We start from the raw sequence: 18,902 nt of genomic DNA on the forward strand, positions 1-18,902 counted from the left end.
ACTTCCGGGCTGGGGTGTTTGTTTGGACTGGAGAAGGGAGGCGGCGGGCGAAGCGCGCGTCGAGCCGGGGAGCGGCGCTGACTGTGGAGATCCGCGGAGGCCGTCCGGATCGTTGGCTGCCGTCCCCGCTGCCGTGCACTGGGTGAGGGGTTCCCTCGGGCGGAGCGACCAGAAGGGTGCGGCGGCCCCGGCGGTCGAGGGACAGCATCTTGGCGACGGTTGAGGGGCCTAGAGGGTCCCCCGGGTTGTTGGCCACCAAGCCTTGTATAGCTTTCTTACTCCTTGCGTCTTTCAGTCGAATATGAGGGATAAGGTGGGACCGACTTAGACTCTTTCTTCTCTGAGAAATGGCCGTCGCTTTTTTTTCTCATTGTCATTATTATTTATGATTTGGATCTCGCAGCACTCTATCCGGGTCCTCGGCGGCGCGCGAGGGTTGCCGGGATAGTACTTTCTCGTGGCCCCTCTTTCTCCCTCCAGTTTCTTCTCCTCCCCGCGGGTTCCCTTTTCCCCTGCCCCCCACTGCCGCTTCGGCAACAAAGCTCATTGTTTCTTCCCAGTTTACGCCTGCGCGTCGCCACGCGCAGCCCCTACTTGCTGCGCGTGCGCGCTCCTCCCGTTGCTGGGGTGGGGAAAGAGGGGCGGAGGGACTGGCGGGTTGGCGAGCGTCGGGGGGGGGAGCATTCTGCAACCGTCCACTGGCTTTACCTTTCTGATCCGCTTTCTCCCGTTTCTTCACCTTTCCTTATTCCTTATATTTCTCCTGGTAGGAGGGCTGGAATCCCTACTCCGGCCGGGAGTATTGTAAACCAGATGAACTTTAACGACCCATCTAATTCACATTCTTGGATTCCGGTCCTCTTTTAATTTCTCTTCACTCTGTGCTTACTCCGCAGTACCACTAAAATTATGTGGCTTGTGGTGAAGTTTGTTTTTTCAAAACATTTGTTGAAGCAGCCAGCAGTGGTATTTTCTGGTGACTCAAAAAGAGACCTTTTCTGCTTCCTTTTGTTGTCTTGCTCTCCCTGATTTTGCAGCCCCATCACCTCATGGGAACCACAGACTCTAGAAAGAATTTGGCTTCTAGTGTACCGCGGGAAAAAGTCTAGCAGCTGACAGCTTTTGACATTTCTCTTTTTTCTTATTTTTATTTATTTATTTATTTATTTATTTTTTTTTGAGAGACGGAGAGAGACATTGTGAGCAGGGGAGGGTCAGAGAGAGAGGGAGACGCAGACATGCTCCAGGCTGTGAGCTATCTGTCAGCACAGACCCCTACTCGGGGCTCGAACCCACTAACCGTGAGATCATGACCTGAGCCTAATCCGGATGCTTAACCGACCTAGCCACCCAGGCGCCCGAACATTTATTTCAACAGAAGACAAATTCCCATTTCTGTCCACTGGCTAATCTTGTAGTCACCTGGCAGTTTTTCACAAATTGCTGTTGAGCAGGTGTTGGTTTGGATTTTCAAGTTAGGTTTATAAATAAGAAAAAGGCTTCTGTAAGGATTTAAATATGATTCCCAGTGTTTGCTGGTTTGGCTTCTGATTCCAGTTTGTGAAAAGATATTTGGGGCACATTAGCTTGTTTGTCCTGCTTGTTAATTGTGAACTTGTACAAAACTTGATCTTACAAGTCCACGACAAATCAATTTAGGTAACTTTACAAAAATTACAGCTTATTTATCTCTTTCTTTAAAGGATGGTTTAAGCACTGGAAGCTCACTAATGGTTAAAGGCTTGGGAGTTTAGAGGGTTTATTACAATGTATTGTATATTGGTGCTTGGGAGCTCAAATTGAGGTGGAGATGATCTCTACCCTCTTGGAACAGAGTAAGTTTGTCTTAGGCTTTTCCTTCAGTAATCACTGTACACTTTATGCAGGTTTCCCCCTTCATGACTCTAGAGAGTAATGCTCCACTTAAAAAAAATTTTTTTTATGTTTATTTTTCAGAGAGAGACAGAGTGTGAGCAGGGGAGGGGCAGAGAGAGAGAGGGAGACCTAGAATCTGAAGCAGGCTCCAGGCTCTGAGCTGTCAACACGAGGTGGTCACCGGGCTCAAACTCACAAGCTGTGAGATGATGACCTGAGCTGAAGTTGGTCGCTCAGCTGACTGAGCCACCCAGGTGCCCCCGCTCAGCTTTTAATAGAAAATAGAAACATTTATAAAATACTGTTATCATAGCAATTTTGTAGATAATATGGGAGGTGAAAGAGAGTAGAAAATAATTCCTTGATCCCCCTTTTTTTTGTGATTTTACATATTTTGTAATTTACAGATGTACTCATCATAACCTGTGAAAAAGGCAGAGCATGTTTTATCTTGCCCATTTTGAAATTCAGGAAATAGAAGTTTGAGAAATTATTTTATTAGGCACATATTTCCATAGCACTTAGTAATGCCAAACATTGTTCTGAATGTTTTTACAAGTATTTAATCTTCACCCTCCTTAAGTGGTAAGTACTGCTGTAAAATAAAGCTAACAAGAAAGAGATGTGAATTAACTTGTCCAGTGTTACGCAGCTGGTAAGAGCTGGAATTCAAACCCAAGTAGTCCAGAGATTATGTGCTCTTAACCATTTTACTGTGCTGCTTGTAGTTTAGTGACATACCCGGGGTCTGGTAGGTTGTTGGTAGTGTATCTTAGTTTCGGACCTAATCCAAGATTAAAGTTGTCCAGGCTATACCCCTTGTGATCTGGATGTCCCTGTTGTATAGGTGCATTAGTAATTTGCATATGATACAGCCTAAGTTTCAGATCCAGCAACAATCTTTTTTTTCTTCTTCTAAATTTCCTTTTTGTTTAGAGCACTGCTGTCCACTAAGTACTAATAGCACGTGTCTTGAGTGCTTGAAATGTGGCAAGTGCAGCTAAAGAACTGAATTTTTTATTGCATTGAGTTTAAGTTAATTTATTTTTACTTAGCCATACATAGCTATTGGCCAATGCATTGGATAGTGTGGATTTAGAGGTTTGAATTCCTTCTGCTTATTTTTTGTGTCAGTTTTTATAAATAAGGATGGTGTTTCTGATGTGCTTTGAGCTTTTATCCAGTAGTAGTGATAGGCAGGACTGAGATATCCTTACCTTTGTTATACCTAGTTGAGATTAGTACTATAGAGTTCATTCTGTGACATTGTTTCACTCCTACAGGTTTTTAGACATGTGATTTTTTTTACCTTATACCTTGCTCTAGCAACCTTTAATTGCTCTAAATGTTTAATAAGCACCAAAATATATAATACTGTTATGTGCTAGACTCTGTGCCTAGATACTATTATTATTACCATTTAATAGATGGAGAATCTGAGACACAGAGAGGTTAAATAACTTGCCCTTGGGTTCCAGAGCCAATGCTTTTAATCATTAATGTATATTGACAAACATTAAAACAGAAAATTCAAAGCTGCTTACAAACTTGAGTGGGAAACAAGCCAAAGCAGAGATTTCTTTATCCTCTCACACTCGTGGAGATACAACTATGGTAATATATGTGTATGCAAATAAGGATAAGGAGTCACAGTTGTTCAAAATCGAGTCCAGTGGAATAAGAAAAGGTGTCTGTGGAGTCAGATTGAGGAAAGAAGAGAAAATTCTATATGAATTTGAATTAGAATTCTTAAGAGGTGAAACTAGTGATAAGTTTTTAAAACTTAAAAGATTTCTATAGTTTGAAATTTCATAAAGAATATTAAGGAATGGACACTACTGGAAACCATGTTTATTTATTTGTTTATTTTAATGTTTATTTTATTTAGAAAGAGGGCCCAGCAGGGGAGGAACGAGAGAAAGGGAAAGAGAATCCCAAGCTCTGAGCATGGACCCTCATGCAGGACTTGATCCCACAACCCTGAGATCATGAGCTAAGCTGAAATCAAGAGTTGGATACTTAACCGACTGAGCCACCACATGCCCAGTGAACAGGATGTTTACAAAAGAAAAACTAAAAGGGGTGCCTGGGTGGTGCAGTCAGTTAAGCCTCTGACTTTGGCTCAGGTCAGCTCTCACGTTCATGGGTTCGAGCCCCGCATCAGGCTCTGTGCTGACAGCTAGCTCAGAGCTTGGAGCCTGCTTCTGGTTCTGTGTCTCCTTCTCTCTCTGCCCCTCCCCCTCTCATGCTCTGTCTCTCTTTCTATAAAAAATAAATAAAAAACATTAAAAAAAAAAAAAAGAAAAACTAAAACAATGAAAGCTGGAATATTTGCAGATAATAGAAAAGACAGACGTCTAAATCTGTCCCATTAAATATTATTATTTAAATAGAAAAGCAAAAGACATTTTTAGACATGCAGTAGCTGAGAAATGAGTATCTTTAGGTAACCTTGGGAAGAAATATTAAAGATGTCAAGTTGGGAAGATTATGGATAAAAGAAATTGATAACAATGAGTTTAGTGAAAATATAAATAGACAATAATGTTAATTGTGTTTGGTTAAAAAATTCTTCTAAAAGATCTACACCTAAAGGAAAACCAAAAGTATGGAACTAACACTGCTTAAATTATTTCCACAAAGCTCAGGAGATGGAGTGGGAGGAAGGAAATGGGATAAGTAAAATCCTTCTAAAGGTTCCTTCCTTGTCTGGGAGCAGGGATTGGGTTGGAGACCCTGACCAAGGAAAAGCATTCTAAATGTCTTGAATTGATTGAGGGTTTATAGAGCATGTTTTTAATGAATAGGAATCTGTGTAAATCTATTTTAATTTCACAGTAGTTATAAGTCACATTATCATGCTATACACCTTAAACTTTACAGTACTGATACCAATTATATTTCAGACATGGGGGAGAAAACCCACCTGAGATTCCTCAGTAGTTTGTAAGTCACAGAAAATAAATCCTATTTATTTTATTTTATTTTATTTTATTTTTTAATTTATTTTTGAGAAACAGGAGAGAGACAGCTAGCAGGGGAGGATCAGAGAGGGAGACACAGAATCTGAAGCAGGCTCCAGGCTCTGAGCTGTCAACACAGAGTCTGACGCGGGGCTCAAACCCACGAACCGTGAGATCATGACCTGAGCCGAAGCCGGACACTTAACCAACTGAGCCACTCAAGTGCCCCTTTTAATTTTTTTTTTTTTTTTTTGAGAGACAGAGAGAGACAATCCTATATTTTTTAAAATGTGAGTCGATTACACTCACTGGTATGCAGATTTCATAAAAGTAGGAAAATAAACACTAAGGAATAGAATGTAAGAAACTGTAAGAGAAAATTAAAAATTATGATGGAAGACATAAAACCAACCATCAGTTATCAAAAATGATAAATCTGTGAGACTGAGTCAGAAATCTAACTCTTACAGTATAGGACTTAAATATACCACTTTCAGAATTTAACATATCAAATAAAAAGTAGATCATTTACATATCTATATTTATATTTAGATACAGATGTAGATATGTAAATATATTTTTTGTACTTTGGAAAAAGAAGTCACACATTTCTCTCTTTAGACCCAAGGGGCATTTTGCAAAAACCATAGTTGTCTGCAAACAAAACTATAATAAGCCCCAAAAAGTAAAGGTTTTTCTAGCTGCATTTTAAAATGTTTATTTATTTATTTTTGAGAGAGAGCACAAGCAAAGGAGAAGCAGAGAAACAGAGGGAGACACAAAATCTGAAGGAGGCTCCAGGCTCTGAACTGTCAGCACAGAGCCCAATGTGTGGTTTGAACCCATGCACTCTGAGATCATGACGTGAGCTGAAGTCAGACTGAGCCACCCAGGCGCCTCGCTGGCTGCATTTTATAACATAATGAAGTAAAACTAGATATCAGAGGGTAAACAGAAGAACAATAACCACTTGGAAATGTAAAAATATTCTTCCAAATAATCTCTGGCCTACTATAAAGTAAATAATTTGTAATTACTTAAAATGGGTAAGAACTAAATTTAAAATATATGGAAAATTTATAGATACAAATCATTTATTAAATGAAAGGTTGAAAATAAACATTTGTTGACTTAAAAATCAGAGTAACATATTGGTAGAAATTTACTGAAAGGAAAAAGTGAAAAAACAAATAAAAGTGTGGAAAAAATTAATGCAATTAAAGTAGGGGCTTTGTTTATTAGGGTTGAATTTTTAATAGGTATCTATTCAAAATTCAAAAGATGTAGCAGTGTCTCTTGCCCACCTAGTTCTCTCTGTAGGCATTGAGTGTTGTTTTTTGACAGTTTTCTTTTTTTTACATTTTATTTTTTTAATTTAATTTAATTTAATTTTTTAAAATATTTATTTTTGAGAGAGAGAGAGAGACGACATGAGCAGGGGAGGGTCAGAGAGAGAGGGAGACACAGACTTCTAAGACAAGCTCCAGGCTCTGAGCTAGCTGTCAGCACAGAGCCTGACACGGGGCTTGAACCCACGAACCGCAAAATCATGACCTGAGTCAAAGTCGGACGCTCAACCAACTGAGCCGCCCAGGCCCCTTATTTTATTTTATTATTTCATTTTCTTTCCTTCCTATTTTTATTTTTATTAATGTTTATTTATTATTGAGACAGAAAGAAACAGCACGAGTGGGGGATAGGCAGAGACAGGGAGACACAGAATCCGAAGCACACTCCAGGCTCTGAGCTGTCATCACAGAGCCCGACGTGGGCTCATCCACAAGACTGAGATCACGACCTGAGCTGAAGTCGGACGCTTAACCAACCAAGCCACCCAGGCGCCCCATATATATATTTTTTAATGTTTACTTTTTTTTTTTAATATGGAACGCTTCACGAATTTACGTGTCATCCTTGCGCAGGGGCCATGCTAATCTGCTCTGTATCATTCCAATTTTAGTATATGTGCTGCCGAAGCGAGCACTTAATATTTACTTTTGACAGAGAAAGTGAGACAGAGCATGAGCAGGGGAGGGGCAGAGAGAGAGGGACACACAGAATTGGAAGCCGGCTCCAGGCTCTGAGCTGTCAGTACAGAGCCTGATGACAGGGCTCAAACTCATGGACCCTTAACAGTTCTTACTGAGCTATAATTCACTGCCTTTAACTCCAAGTATACAGTTGACTTGTTTTTAGGATATTAAGAGAGTTGTGCATTCATCACTACAATCCATTTTAGAACATTTTTGTTACCCGACAAAGAAACCTCATACACCTTAGCTGTCATACCGATGTGGTGCGGTGCTTTGTGAATGGCTTCTTTCACTTAGCATAACGTTTTCAGTGTTCATCTATGATATAACATGTATCAAGTATTTCATTTCTTTTTATTGTCACATAATATTCTGTTGTGTGGGAGATACCACATAGTATTTATCAGTTGGTGGACCACTGGGTTTTTATTCACTTTGGGGCTATTATGAATAATACTGCTATGACCATTTGTGTACAAGTTTTCTATAGGGCATATATTTTCATTTCTCTTGGTTAAATACTTAGTATAAATATTGGGTTCCATGTTTAATCTTTTGAGGAACTGCTTTTTCAAAGCAGCTGCATCATTTTAACATGCCTACCAGCAGTAAATGAAGTTTCCCATTTCTCCACATTTTTACCAATAGTTATTATCCATCTTTTATTACAGCCATTCTAGTGTAAAGTGGCATCTCATTGTGGTTTTGATTTGCATTTCCTCCATGATTAATGATTTTGAGTATCATGTATTTATTGGCATTTGTATGTTCTTTGGAAAACTTTCTTCTTTGCCCGTTTTTAAATTGTGTCATTTTTATTGAGTTGTAATAGTTCTTTATATATTCTAAATACAAGTTCCTTATCAGATATGATTTGCTTCTCTGTTTTATATGTTCCCAGAGATTCTGTGCATTTGAAACACACACACAGATCTTCCTTTTACTACATATGTAGGAAGAGTTTACTATACTCACTCGTCCAAATTGCAAACCTGGACTTTTTCTCTAAGATAAATCTCTAAATGAGGAAAAGGAACATATAATCAAATTATATGTAGTGAAACAAGTTAGAATAGTTACATTCTATGCAATTTTATAACAAAATTAAAATTCTGGAGAAAATGAGATTTTAATGAAATATAAATTACTGTAATTAACCAAAGATGTAGAAAACCTGAATACACTATTCATAACAAGAAAAATAAATTTAAAGGCTGGTAAAGATATTTTAAAAGCACTTAGCCCATGTGAATTTAGATTCATAGATCAGGATCCCATAAGTCGTATTATTCAGACTATTCCTGAATAATAGGGATGGAAATTTTCTAGTTCATTTATGTCTGTAAGCTGTTTTCTGCCCGGGTCTTACATTCTGGCAGTTTTCTTTCAGTTTGGTTTTTTGCTTTTTATTACTAGAAGCAGATTATTTTTCTTGTCACTTTTTTGAAAATAGTATTGTTTGTCTTTTAAGAATTCCCTTTGATATTCTGCACTGTGACTCTTGTATCTTGGTTTGCAAATATTTATCTTTTTTTTTTTAATGTTTATTTTTGAGAGACAGAGATACAAGCCTGAGCAGGAGAAGGGCAGAGAGAGAAGGAAACAGAATCTGAAGCAGGCTCCAGGCTCTGAGCTGTCAGCACAGAGCCCGATGTGGGGCTCAAACTCATGAACCACGAGGTCATGACCTGAGCTGAAGTCGGCACTTAACCAACTCAGCCACCCAGGCATCCCTTTTATAATTTTTTTTTAACATTTATTTATTTTTGAGAGAGAGAGAGCACAATGTAGGGGAGGGGCAGAGAGAAAGAGAGAGAAACAGAATCTGCAGTCACACACTTAACCAACTGAGCCACCCAGATGCCCCCATTTTGAGTTTATACTACATGGAATTTGTTGAGTTTCTTGGATATGTAGAGTAATATATGGAGATTTTTTTTTTATTCAAGTGTGAGGAGTTTGGGGTCATTTTCTTTTCTTTTTTAAAAAGTTTTATTTTTAGGGTCTCCTCGGTGACTCAGTTGTCTATCTCATGATTTCAGCTCATGTCATGGTCCCAGGGTCATGGGATGAAGCCCCATGTTAGGCTCCGTGCTGAGCATGGAGCCTGCTTGGGATTCTTTCTCTCTCCCTCTGTCTCCCCCTACTTGCAAATTCTCTAAAATTAAAAAAAAAAAATTTTTTTTTTAATTTGTTTTTAAGCAATCTGTACACCTAACAGAGGTTCAAACTCACAACCCTGAGATCAGGAGCCCCAGGTGCCACTGACTGAGCCAGCCAGGTACCCCATGAGGCTGTTATTTCTTAAAATATTCTTTTTGGCCCCTTATCTTCTCCGTCTGAGATTCCCATTATGTGTATGATAGTTTCCCACTGGTCTTTAAGGTTCTATTCATTATTTTTCATTGTTTGACTTCATTTCAGTTATTGTACTTTTCAACTCCAGATATTATTTGGTTTCTTTTTAATAATTTCTTTGTATTGATATTCTCTCTTTTTTTAATGTTTACATATTTATTTTGAGAGAGAGCATTGGGCTTTTTGCTGACAGCTCAGAGCCTGGAGCCTGCTTTGGATTCTATGTGTGCCTGTTCCTCGCTCACGCTCTCCTATAAATAAACAAACATTAAAAAAATTTTTAAGCCTGGGTGGCTCAGTCGGTTGGGCGTCCAACTTCGGCTTAGCTCATGATCTCACGGTTTGTGGGTTCTAGCCCCGTGTCAGGCTCTGTGCTGACAGCTCAGAGCCTGGAGCCTGCTTCAGATTCTGTGTCTCCCTCTCTCTCTCTCTCTGCCCCTCCCCCACTCATGCTCCATCTCTCTCTGTATCAATAATAAATAAATATTAAACATTTTAAAAAGAAGTTAAATTCTTAATATATATTTTTCTTAATATCTATAAGCAAAAACTCAGTCTTTGTTGTTTTTTTAAAATTTTTAATGTTTTTATTTATTTTTGATACAGAGAGAGAGAGAGCATGAGAGAGGGAGGGGCAGAGAGAGAAGGAGACACAGGACCGGAAGCAGGCTCCAGGCTCTGAGCTAGCTGTCAGCACAGAGCCTGACGCGGGACTCGAACCCACGAACGTGAGATCTGACCTGAGCCGAAGTCGGAGGCTTAGCCGACGAGCCAGCCAGGTGCCCCAAAAACTCAGTCTTTGTAAATAGATTCTTATTTATGTTGAGGCATACCTTCAACATTCAGGCAGCTTACAGCTTTCTTAGCCCTCACTATATGTGCATATACTGAAGGTCAACCAGAGTGTAGGGCCTTTGCGGGCCTTTTTTTAAAAATTTATTTATTTTGAGAGAAAGAGAGTGCATGGGGCCGCGGCAGAGAGGAGGAGAGCGATAATTCCAGGCAGGTTCCACCCTGTGACTACAGAGTCTGACATGGGGCTTTATATCATGAACCGAGCAGAAATCAGAAGGCAGATGCTTAACCAACTGAGCAACCCAGGCACCCTTCATGTCTTTTCTGAGCATGCTCTGAGCACTGGACCTGCCCATGGCCTTCTTGGTTCCCCATAATATGCAGGAGCTTTTCAAAGCCTTTATACCCAAAGCATTTCCTTCACCAGTCTTTCCTCCCATGCTTTTTTGCTTGGTCTTTTGTTTGCCACATCTGTTCTTCTTTGCCCTAGGTGGCTTTGGCTACTATATTTGCCTTTAACTATTTTTGTTTTACAACTTTTTTTTAGTGTGAGCAGGGGAGGGTCAGAGAGAGAGGGAGACACAGAATCCGAAGACAGGTCCCAGGCTCTGAGCTAGCTGTCAGCACAGAGCCCGATGCAGGGCTCGAACCCACGAATTGTGAGATCATGACCTGAGCCCAGGTCGGATGCTTAACCAACTGAGCCACCCAAGTGCCCCTGCCTTTAACTGTTTTTAACAAATGCCAATCTAGCACTTTAAAATCATAAATTTTATGGTGTTTGAACTGTATACCCAATTTTTAAAATAAGCTCTACACCTAGCATGGGTCTTGAACTCAGGACCCCAAGATTAAGAGTCACATGCTGTATTAACTGAGCCAACCAGGTGATCTTATACCTAGTTTTTTTTTTTTTTTTAATGTTTTATTTATTTTGATAGAGAGACCGAGCACAAAAGGGGGAGGGGCAGAGAGAGAGGGAGACACAGCAGAACATGCAGAGGATCCAGTATAAAGAGTGTGGTCCAAGAAGGGTCAAGAACAAGTCATAGAAAAAAAATTAAAAATTTAGTACATCTATTAGAATACCTTATATTCAATAATTGTGGGTCTCTCAACATTCTGAAAGTAAATGATTCTTACCCTGCTGGCTTTCACCTGGCTGGCTATAGCCAGAAATTTGGTCGGCAGTTGTTCCTTCCCGCAGCTGTCTAAGGTGTAAGATTAGTGTCCAGGCTCCAGTTTGTTCTTTTCGGTTTCAGTTATGATTTGTTTCCCAAATATTGGTTGATAAAGTAATTTTATTTGCAGTCCTTTATGGATTCTTTCCCTGGGATCTGTACCAAAGCCACAGTTTGTTTGATGAAGTGGTAATGAGCAAAAATCATTACTGACCTAGAGCCTTGTCAAATACAGGGATTGGGCCCTTTTGCTAAGCACTGTTGATAGTTTCTTTGTTACTGATTGGCATCAAAGAGAGAGGGGAGTCCCTTGGGATTCTCAAACTATAGAATTTTCTGAGGCACATTTTTCATGGTTTACATAAGCTTGTGATCATAAATTGGATTTTTTTTTCTTTAAAAAATAGATTGCATTTACATGTAGATATAATTTGGTCACAGAGGCATATTTGTTTAAATTTTTATTTATTTATTTATTTTTTATTTTTGAGAGAGAGCACAAATGGGAGCGGGTCAGAGAGAGAGGGAAGACACAGAATCAGAAACAGGCTTCAGGCTCTGAGCTGTCAGCATAGAGCCTGACACAGAGCTCAAACTATGGAGGCATATTTATAAACAAGTTAGAGGGGTGCCTGGGTGACTCAGTTGGTTTAGTGTCCGACTTTGGCTCGGGTCATGATCTCAAAGATTTGTGGGTTCAAGCACTGCAGCAGTGCTACTTAACTACTTAATTCCATTTGAACATTGACTATCTCATAGTCTCTAAACTTTTTTTTTTTTGGTATTTTTTTGAGAGAACATGCACACAAGTGGGGTGGGGGTGGGGGAGGAGGATCCAAAGCAGGCTCTGTGCTCACAGCAGACAGCCCAATGTGGGGCTCGAATTCACAACTCCGAGATCAGGAGTCACATGCTCTACTGACTGAACTAGCCTGGTGCCCCTTTTTTAGATTCCTTTTGTAGACTTGAGGACGTATGTATAATTAAAACTCATATTGTTCATATAATGTGAATTCAGTCTCTTAAGCTGGGACTGGGTGGGTTCTGTCCTGAAACACATAGGTGTTTTCTGAAATACTGAATACTACTGACAGTAGGCTCATGGTAGTGACATCTGTATTTGTTAAGAAGTCCTCAAACTACTGCCTGAGTTACTTATTATTATATACATATGAAAGAAAAGCAGAGGCAGACTGAGATTTATGTGCTAAGGTGTGGGTAGAATGAAAATAATAGAGGCACTATAAAAGACAGGACAGAAAACAGACAATGAATATCTCTGATAAAAAAAAAAAGATTGAAAAATAACAACGTATTAGGGATGGCTATACATATAGAGCAAGTGCTCCCTGAACCTTAAGCCTAATGAAGAAAACTATTTGTGGTAGGAGGTTTTAGTTTATAATGTTTTACTTGATTATGATAACTGGAGTAAGAAACCTGAAGTTTTTAAAACTCTATTCTCATATTAGGTATGCTGACTCCTTCCTTTAGCACAGGTCACACTGCTGTTTGAATTTATGTACAAGTGACTCATTATATGTAAACCCATTTTTAGCAATACTTAATGAATTGGTAGAATATTGTAGAATCTTACTGTTATGCTTCAAACTTTTAGCCAGCAGTGTGTCAACTGGTTTAGATCGTGTTATCACTTAATGAGCAGTGTATAAGAAACCAGATCTACTCTTTTTAGATATTGTTGTTTTTACTCACATAGAAAGAAGTTAGATGCTTGAGCTAGTCTTTGTGGCTGTGCACCTGCGTGCTGTTCCCTGAAGGTGGGTTAGCCCATAGCCCAGGGAAGGAGGAAGTCACAGAAGCTGACTTATACACAACAGGTCTTTAGGTCCATTGGTGCAGCAGATTTCAAGGCTAAGAGAGGAAGACTGCTTCTGATCCCTGCAGGAAAAGGAAGCAGGAAAAAAAAATCACAGCATGGAAAGTGTCTCCCAGGAAAGCAAAGGAGAAAAGCAGGCTGCAGCATAGAGTGAAGAAGCCTACCCTTTGGGAGGTGGTGAAGGCCAGGAGCCTGGAGGAAATAGTAGAGCAGGTTAGGCCTGACCTGCCCATGATGTTAGCGAGGATATGCCCAATAGGCTTGTCAGTAACCTTGATATGATAGATGGAGTTGCTGATGATACGGAACGGTTCTTGGAGGAGATGAGACAGCTAAGGAGGAAAAGTAGGGAGCTTCATTTGAGGTCCAGTTCCACACATTCTCATAGGTGATCCCCTCATGACCATCATGATGAGTTTTACCTTATGCTTTGAATGCTGAGATTAATAATAAAACCCTCTGCTTTCCCAAAGTTACATTTTCTTGATGTACCCTTTACTGTGAATCTGTGGTGTTGTCATTTTTTTTTCTTTCTTTTTCTTTTTCTTTTTCTTTCTTTTCTTTTTTTTTTTTTTTTAAGAGAACAGCAGAGGTGGGGGGGAACAGAGTGGGCTGTTGTTTTTCTGATTGGATATTTCATTTTGAGTTTGTCCAGAAGTTTTTCTGTCAGCAGGGGAGTTTCAGAAACTTGCATGGGAAAAATGTTTACCATGTACTGTGAAGGTAACAAAGCAGGTTAAAAAGCAGTCTGTAGATAAACTCTCATTTGAAAGCATCCACATTGGAGCACCTGCATGTCTCAGTCAGTTCAGTTAACCATCCAGCTGTTGATTTCAGCTCAGGTCATAATCTCACAGTTGTGAGATTGAGCCCAAAGTTGGTCTCAGCACAGAGTGTGAAGCCTGCTTGGGATTCATTCACTCTATCCCCCCCCCCCCCCAATAAATCAACAAACTAACTTTAAAATTAGGGGCACCTAGGTGGCTCTGTCAGTTTAGTGTTCCTCTTGGTTTCAGCTCAGGTCATGATCCCAGTTCGTGGGATTGAGCCCCCTTAAGATTCTTTCTCTTCCTCTCTCTCTGCCCCTCTCCCTATCTTGTGCTCGTTCTCTCTCGCTCGCTCGCTCTCTCTCTCTTTCTCTCTCTCAAAATAAAAAGGATGCATATTGTGTGTGTTTGTGTGTGAGATAGATTACTTGCCTGAAACTCACTTGTACAGTGGACAGATCCAGACACGGAAGAACTCGACCTGGACCCAGAGATAAAGGAATAGAGTGTACTATGAAGTCTAGAGATCCACAGCATTCTTTACCTTGGGACTGAGAAATTAAGAGGTTATTAAAAGTCTGTTTTCATTTGCAGTCTCTGAGCTTTTTAATATCAATTGCTAAAAGTAGAATTTGCTTTTCATAAATTCACTTGATGATTTAGGCCTTCTAGACCATGCTTGTTTCATAAAGCAAGAGGTATCCAGTATTTAAAAAATAGATTGATTTGAGAATTACGTTCAAGCAGTTGATTACCATCATTGGCTGTTACCAAAAAGCACTAGATGAATATAGGCTGTTCTCAGCTATTTCAGATGATACTGAGATAATTTGTGAGGGGAAAAAAAATGATACCTTCCACATGCTTGATTTATCATGTGCCTTAATTTATCATGTGCATCTAATACCTAACCATGATTCCTGGAGATAATAACTGCTTGTTAAGAACTGAAAGAATGACTGAAAAAATTAACTGTTGTTTTTCTTTGAAGGTTAAAAACGACAACTAACGCCAACCATGAAAGATCCAAGTCGCAGCAGTACTAGCCCAAGCATCATCAATGAAGATGTGATTATTAATGGTCATTCTCATGAAGATGACAATCCATTTGCAGAATACATGTGGATGGAAAATGAAGAGGAATTCAACAGACAAGTTAGTTTTGTGTATAAATATACTGTGTCTTTTGTAGCCCATAACAGCCCTCAGTGTAATTGTACTTAACCTTTATCTGTGTTTTTTATCTCATCCCTTATATATGAAATGTATGGATTTATGTGCTACTACTCCTGTTTTATTTGTATGCTGATTACTAGCAGATTTATCTGCTCACTGAAATTATTTAGGGAGGCTTTTTCAGGGTCCCAACCTAGATATTGTGATTCAGGAGGACTAGGGTCAAGCCTGGGAAATGTGTTTATTAAAGCTCTGAGATGGGGAGCCACCTAAATGGTTCATTTGGTAGACTCTTGATCTCAGGGTTGTGAGTTCAAGCCCCATGTTGAAAAATAAAACTTAAAAAAAACCAGTTGGTTCCAATGTTCAGTTAGGTTTGGGATCCACTGCCTTGCACCAATCAGATTGCTCTTAAAGAGTAAAAACCAAGAGCAGACAGTCCTAGGTACTAGGATACAGAATTGTGTTGTGTTTCACCTGAGGTTCTCAATCTGATGGGCCTGAAATTTTGACACCATTTCTCTTTAGAGAATGCTCAGACACTGATAAATGTTGTCTTTTATTTCTGTATTTCTGGCATCTGTACCCATCTTCTGTCTAGTTCCTCCCTGATCATGGCTTTGGTAATCATTACCCAACTTGATTTCACTATATCCAATAATGGGTATTCTAGAGTAAGACAGTGCAGTCTTAATTCAGTGAGAATCATTTGGGCTGCTGTTTGTTGGGTTGAATTACCCATGCCCTGACCCTATCCTGTACAGAATTTAGTCATTTTTGCTTGGGTTTAGGTTTTGTATGGTTTTAAAGTATTAAATTGTGATAGGCATTCCTGAAAGCACTCCTTCATTACTTCCTCACATTCTGTTAGGACAAATAAAGACAGCAAAACCTTAAACAGATCATCCATAGTCTTAGGGTAAACATTTTTTTTCTTGGCACAAAAGCAGAAAAGAAGGTTAAAATAGTGTGTTCAGTTTTTTTAAGAGAGCGAGGGAACGTGCACATGAGCTGTTGAGGGGCAGAGGAAGAGAGAAAATCCTAACCTAAGCAGGCTCCATGCCCAGCTTGGAGCCCAGTGCAGAGCTCAATCTCAACAACCCTGGGATCATGACCTGGGCTAAAATCAAGAGTTGGATGCTTAACCAACTGAGCCACCCAGGCAGCCCTTAAATGCCTTAATTCAAGATAATTTAAGCCGTTCCTATTGATATCTTACCTAGTGATCCTTTATTTATTATAAATCCAGATAGAAGAGGAGTTATGGGAAGAAGAATTTATTGAACGCTGTTTCCAAGAAATGCTGGAAGAAGAGGAGGAACATGAGTGGTTTATTCCAGCTCGAGATCTCCCACAAACTATGGACCAAATCCAAGACCAATTTAATGACCTTGTTATCAGTGATGGCTCTTCTCTGGAAGATCTTGTGGTAAAAAGTTCTTTTTCATCTTTTTAAAAACTAGCTCATCTTTCCCATAAGCGGAAAAGGCAGCAATCGACTGTGTAACAAGAGTTCTACATTTCTTCCCCTTCAGAAATTGTACTGCTTCTTACTGTGGAAGCAGGGGTTTCCCAGTCTCATTTATGACTCGGAGTGACTTCTGGCAACGTTCTGGAGCTAGTCTGACACTACTAACAGACCTCTTGTCACTGCTTTTAGTTTTGATAACGGTATTGCCCTAGGATATGTAAATATCTTAAAGTGTTAATCCAAAAGAAGCACACAGTATGTCCATGTGACTTGCCTATACAAAAGTAACTTGATGAAGAGGTTTTGCTCTTTAATTTTTTCTTAAACATTTGGTGAAATTTGTACATTTTTATCTGAAAAGTGAAATTTTGGAGGGTTTTTTTTTCCCCTGCCCCAAGATTTTCATTGAGTTACTCTAACTCCATTTGGAACTGGGATTTAATGTGGACTTTTGCAAGCTCTTGGCAGAAAAGGAACACAAACATGTTTGCATTTTTACCTACTTTCCATGTCTCATTGCTGGGGATGGTACATTTACAGTAAAATTTTTCAAGAATTAAATATAGGCATCAGTACTAGAATAGAATGTGGTGAATCATTTACTAAAATTAATATAAAATGATTTAAAGTCGTAATGCTGACTTTTTTTTCCATATCGACAGTCTATAGTTGCTTTTACAATTTAGTTCTCTGGAATTTACTCCTAGACTTAAAATATTTTTTGCAGTTATTTTCTGTTCACTGTGCAGTGATTTCCTAATCTAGTGATATATCATAATTTCCTGTGAAGGATTAAAACCAAAAATAAATCCTTTGGCTAGATCCCAGACTTGCAAATCACCTGTCTAGGCATAAAAAGCACTCCTAGGGCATACTGCCAGCCTGCCCCATCAGGCATTTGGGAACCCTTCTTCTAAAGGGCTGTATGGAGAACACTGAAATTTACATTGTAATACAGATGTGTTGTAGTAAATGTCAGTAACTCAGTTGAACAGATGTGTGATCTCAGTCGTTTGTTTTGATATGCTTGCTTATTACTACATTAGTCATTCCACAAATAATCCTGATTGCTCTGATGAGTGAAGTCCTTTGCTCATCATAATGTATAACTTTAATCTGGACCCAGTATAATTTCATTGTCTAGAAACTGGTTTGTTTTTCTTGGTCTGTTTGAGGTTATGTTAATTCCTTATCATTCTTTTGTAGCTGCCAGAAGATTACACGTTCAAAAACACTGCTTTTTAATTTAAACTTCATAGTTTAGATATATTTCCTTTGAGAGAAGTGAGAGTATGTCTTGTCCAAGGAAATGGTTGTATATAAATTATGAAATTAAAATTAAACTATTGCTTCAGGATGTTATTTAATATACTTTGGTTGTGAAGTAAGTGACATAGGGGGATCAGATTCAGTCGAAAAGCCTACCGGTATTCTGACATTCAGGCCCTGTAACACATCTTGATTTCTTTTCATCTTTATCAACTGTGGTGGAGGCAGATTTCCACCTGTTGTCAAGATGCTGACATGTCTGCTTAGTAAAGTAAAGTTTTAGAGATCTAGAATACTGGCTCTTAGAGACTTTGGCCTATTCTTTCTCTAACTGATGCAGAAATAGAGTTCCAAAGAGAGTGACTTTTCGAGGCTTTCATAGGAAGTTAATTTAGAGCAGAGCTGGAATTCCATCTTAGGGTCCTTTGATTCTCCATGTAGTTTTCTTTTTCTGTTACAAACCTTGCTTCCTGTAGTAATTAGAATACAGCAATTTTAGAAAGATAACTCTATATTTTCAGTGAGGATCATAAGCAAAATTAATTCATAAACAATTCCCCAATCCACTATAATAATCATTTCAACACTCGTTTAGTATTTTTGCATAGTATGAAACTGTTAAAATCAAATATTATAGTTAAATGAACAGAATTCCTTATTCTGTGACATCTTTTTAGTTTGTGTGTAGTTAGTGGGTTTTTGGTTACACTTATATGCAAATTTAATTTCAATTTTTACTTTCTCTTTAGAAAAGGTGTTAAGTTTTCATATATTATATATTTAATATCTATAGCTTCTGTTTCCTTCTTTCCCTTCTGTTGATAGATTTTTTGGGTTAAGTTTAACCATACAGTCTGAGTTCTTTTGTCTTAACATTTTTTCGAAGATCGGTTTGCATGTGGATCTGGGTTGAATGCTTTTGAGTATCTGAAGCCATCTGTTAATGAACTTGCTTTTTTATGTACTTATTTTTCAGGTCAAGAGCAATCTGAATCCAAATGCAAAGGAGTTTGTTCCTGGGGTGAAGTACTAAAATATTTGAGTAGACGGGGCCCTCTTTTGGTGGATGTAGCACAATTTCCACACTGTGAAGGCAGTATTAGAAGACTTAATTGTAAAAGCTCTCTCTTGTCACTGTGTTACACTTATGCATTGCCAAAGTTTTGTTAGTCTT

The 18,902-nt window shown here is 38.9% G+C and overlaps 2 protein-coding genes and 1 non-coding gene across 5 annotated transcripts in view; 1 reads left to right on the forward strand and 2 right to left on the reverse strand.

Annotated features, from left to right (window-relative positions):
- PAIP2 (poly(A) binding protein interacting protein 2) lies at nucleotides 1-18,896 on the forward strand. 3 transcript variants are annotated; one of them, XM_029942011.1, is made up of 5 exons: nucleotides 1-142; nucleotides 14,236-14,378; nucleotides 14,804-14,967; nucleotides 16,238-16,417; nucleotides 18,705-18,896. In XM_029942011.1, the coding sequence occupies exons 3-5, from the start codon at nucleotides 14,830-14,832 to the stop codon at nucleotides 18,759-18,761; spliced, it is 375 nt and encodes a 124-aa protein (XP_029797871.1). In that variant the 5' UTR covers nucleotides 1-142; nucleotides 14,236-14,378; nucleotides 14,804-14,829; the 3' UTR covers nucleotides 18,762-18,896. The 3 variants fall into 3 exon arrangements, with proteins under 3 accessions (XP_029797871.1, XP_029797872.1, XP_029797870.1); XM_029942012.1 differs by having other exon boundaries at nucleotides 14,264-14,378; XM_029942010.1 differs by lacking the exon at nucleotides 14,236-14,378 and having other exon boundaries at nucleotides 2-142.
- On the reverse strand, nucleotides 6,716-6,822 carry LOC115295030. The gene has a single exon (XR_003910264.1). It is a non-coding gene; the product is annotated as a U6 spliceosomal RNA (small nuclear RNA).
- The window catches only part of SLC23A1 (solute carrier family 23 member 1), a 15,772-nt gene continuing 14,553 nt past the window's right edge, over nucleotides 17,684-18,902 (reverse strand). Inside the window, exon 16 of the mRNA XM_029941178.1 lies at nucleotides 17,684-18,198. The gene's annotated coding sequence lies outside the window, so the exon portion shown is untranslated. The remainder of the gene's footprint in view (nucleotides 18,199-18,902) is intronic.

This window comes from Suricata suricatta, chromosome 6 (assembly GCF_006229205.1).
Source record: "Suricata suricatta isolate VVHF042 chromosome 6, meerkat_22Aug2017_6uvM2_HiC, whole genome shotgun sequence".
Classification (NCBI taxonomy): Eukaryota; Metazoa; Chordata; class Mammalia; order Carnivora; family Herpestidae; genus Suricata; species Suricata suricatta.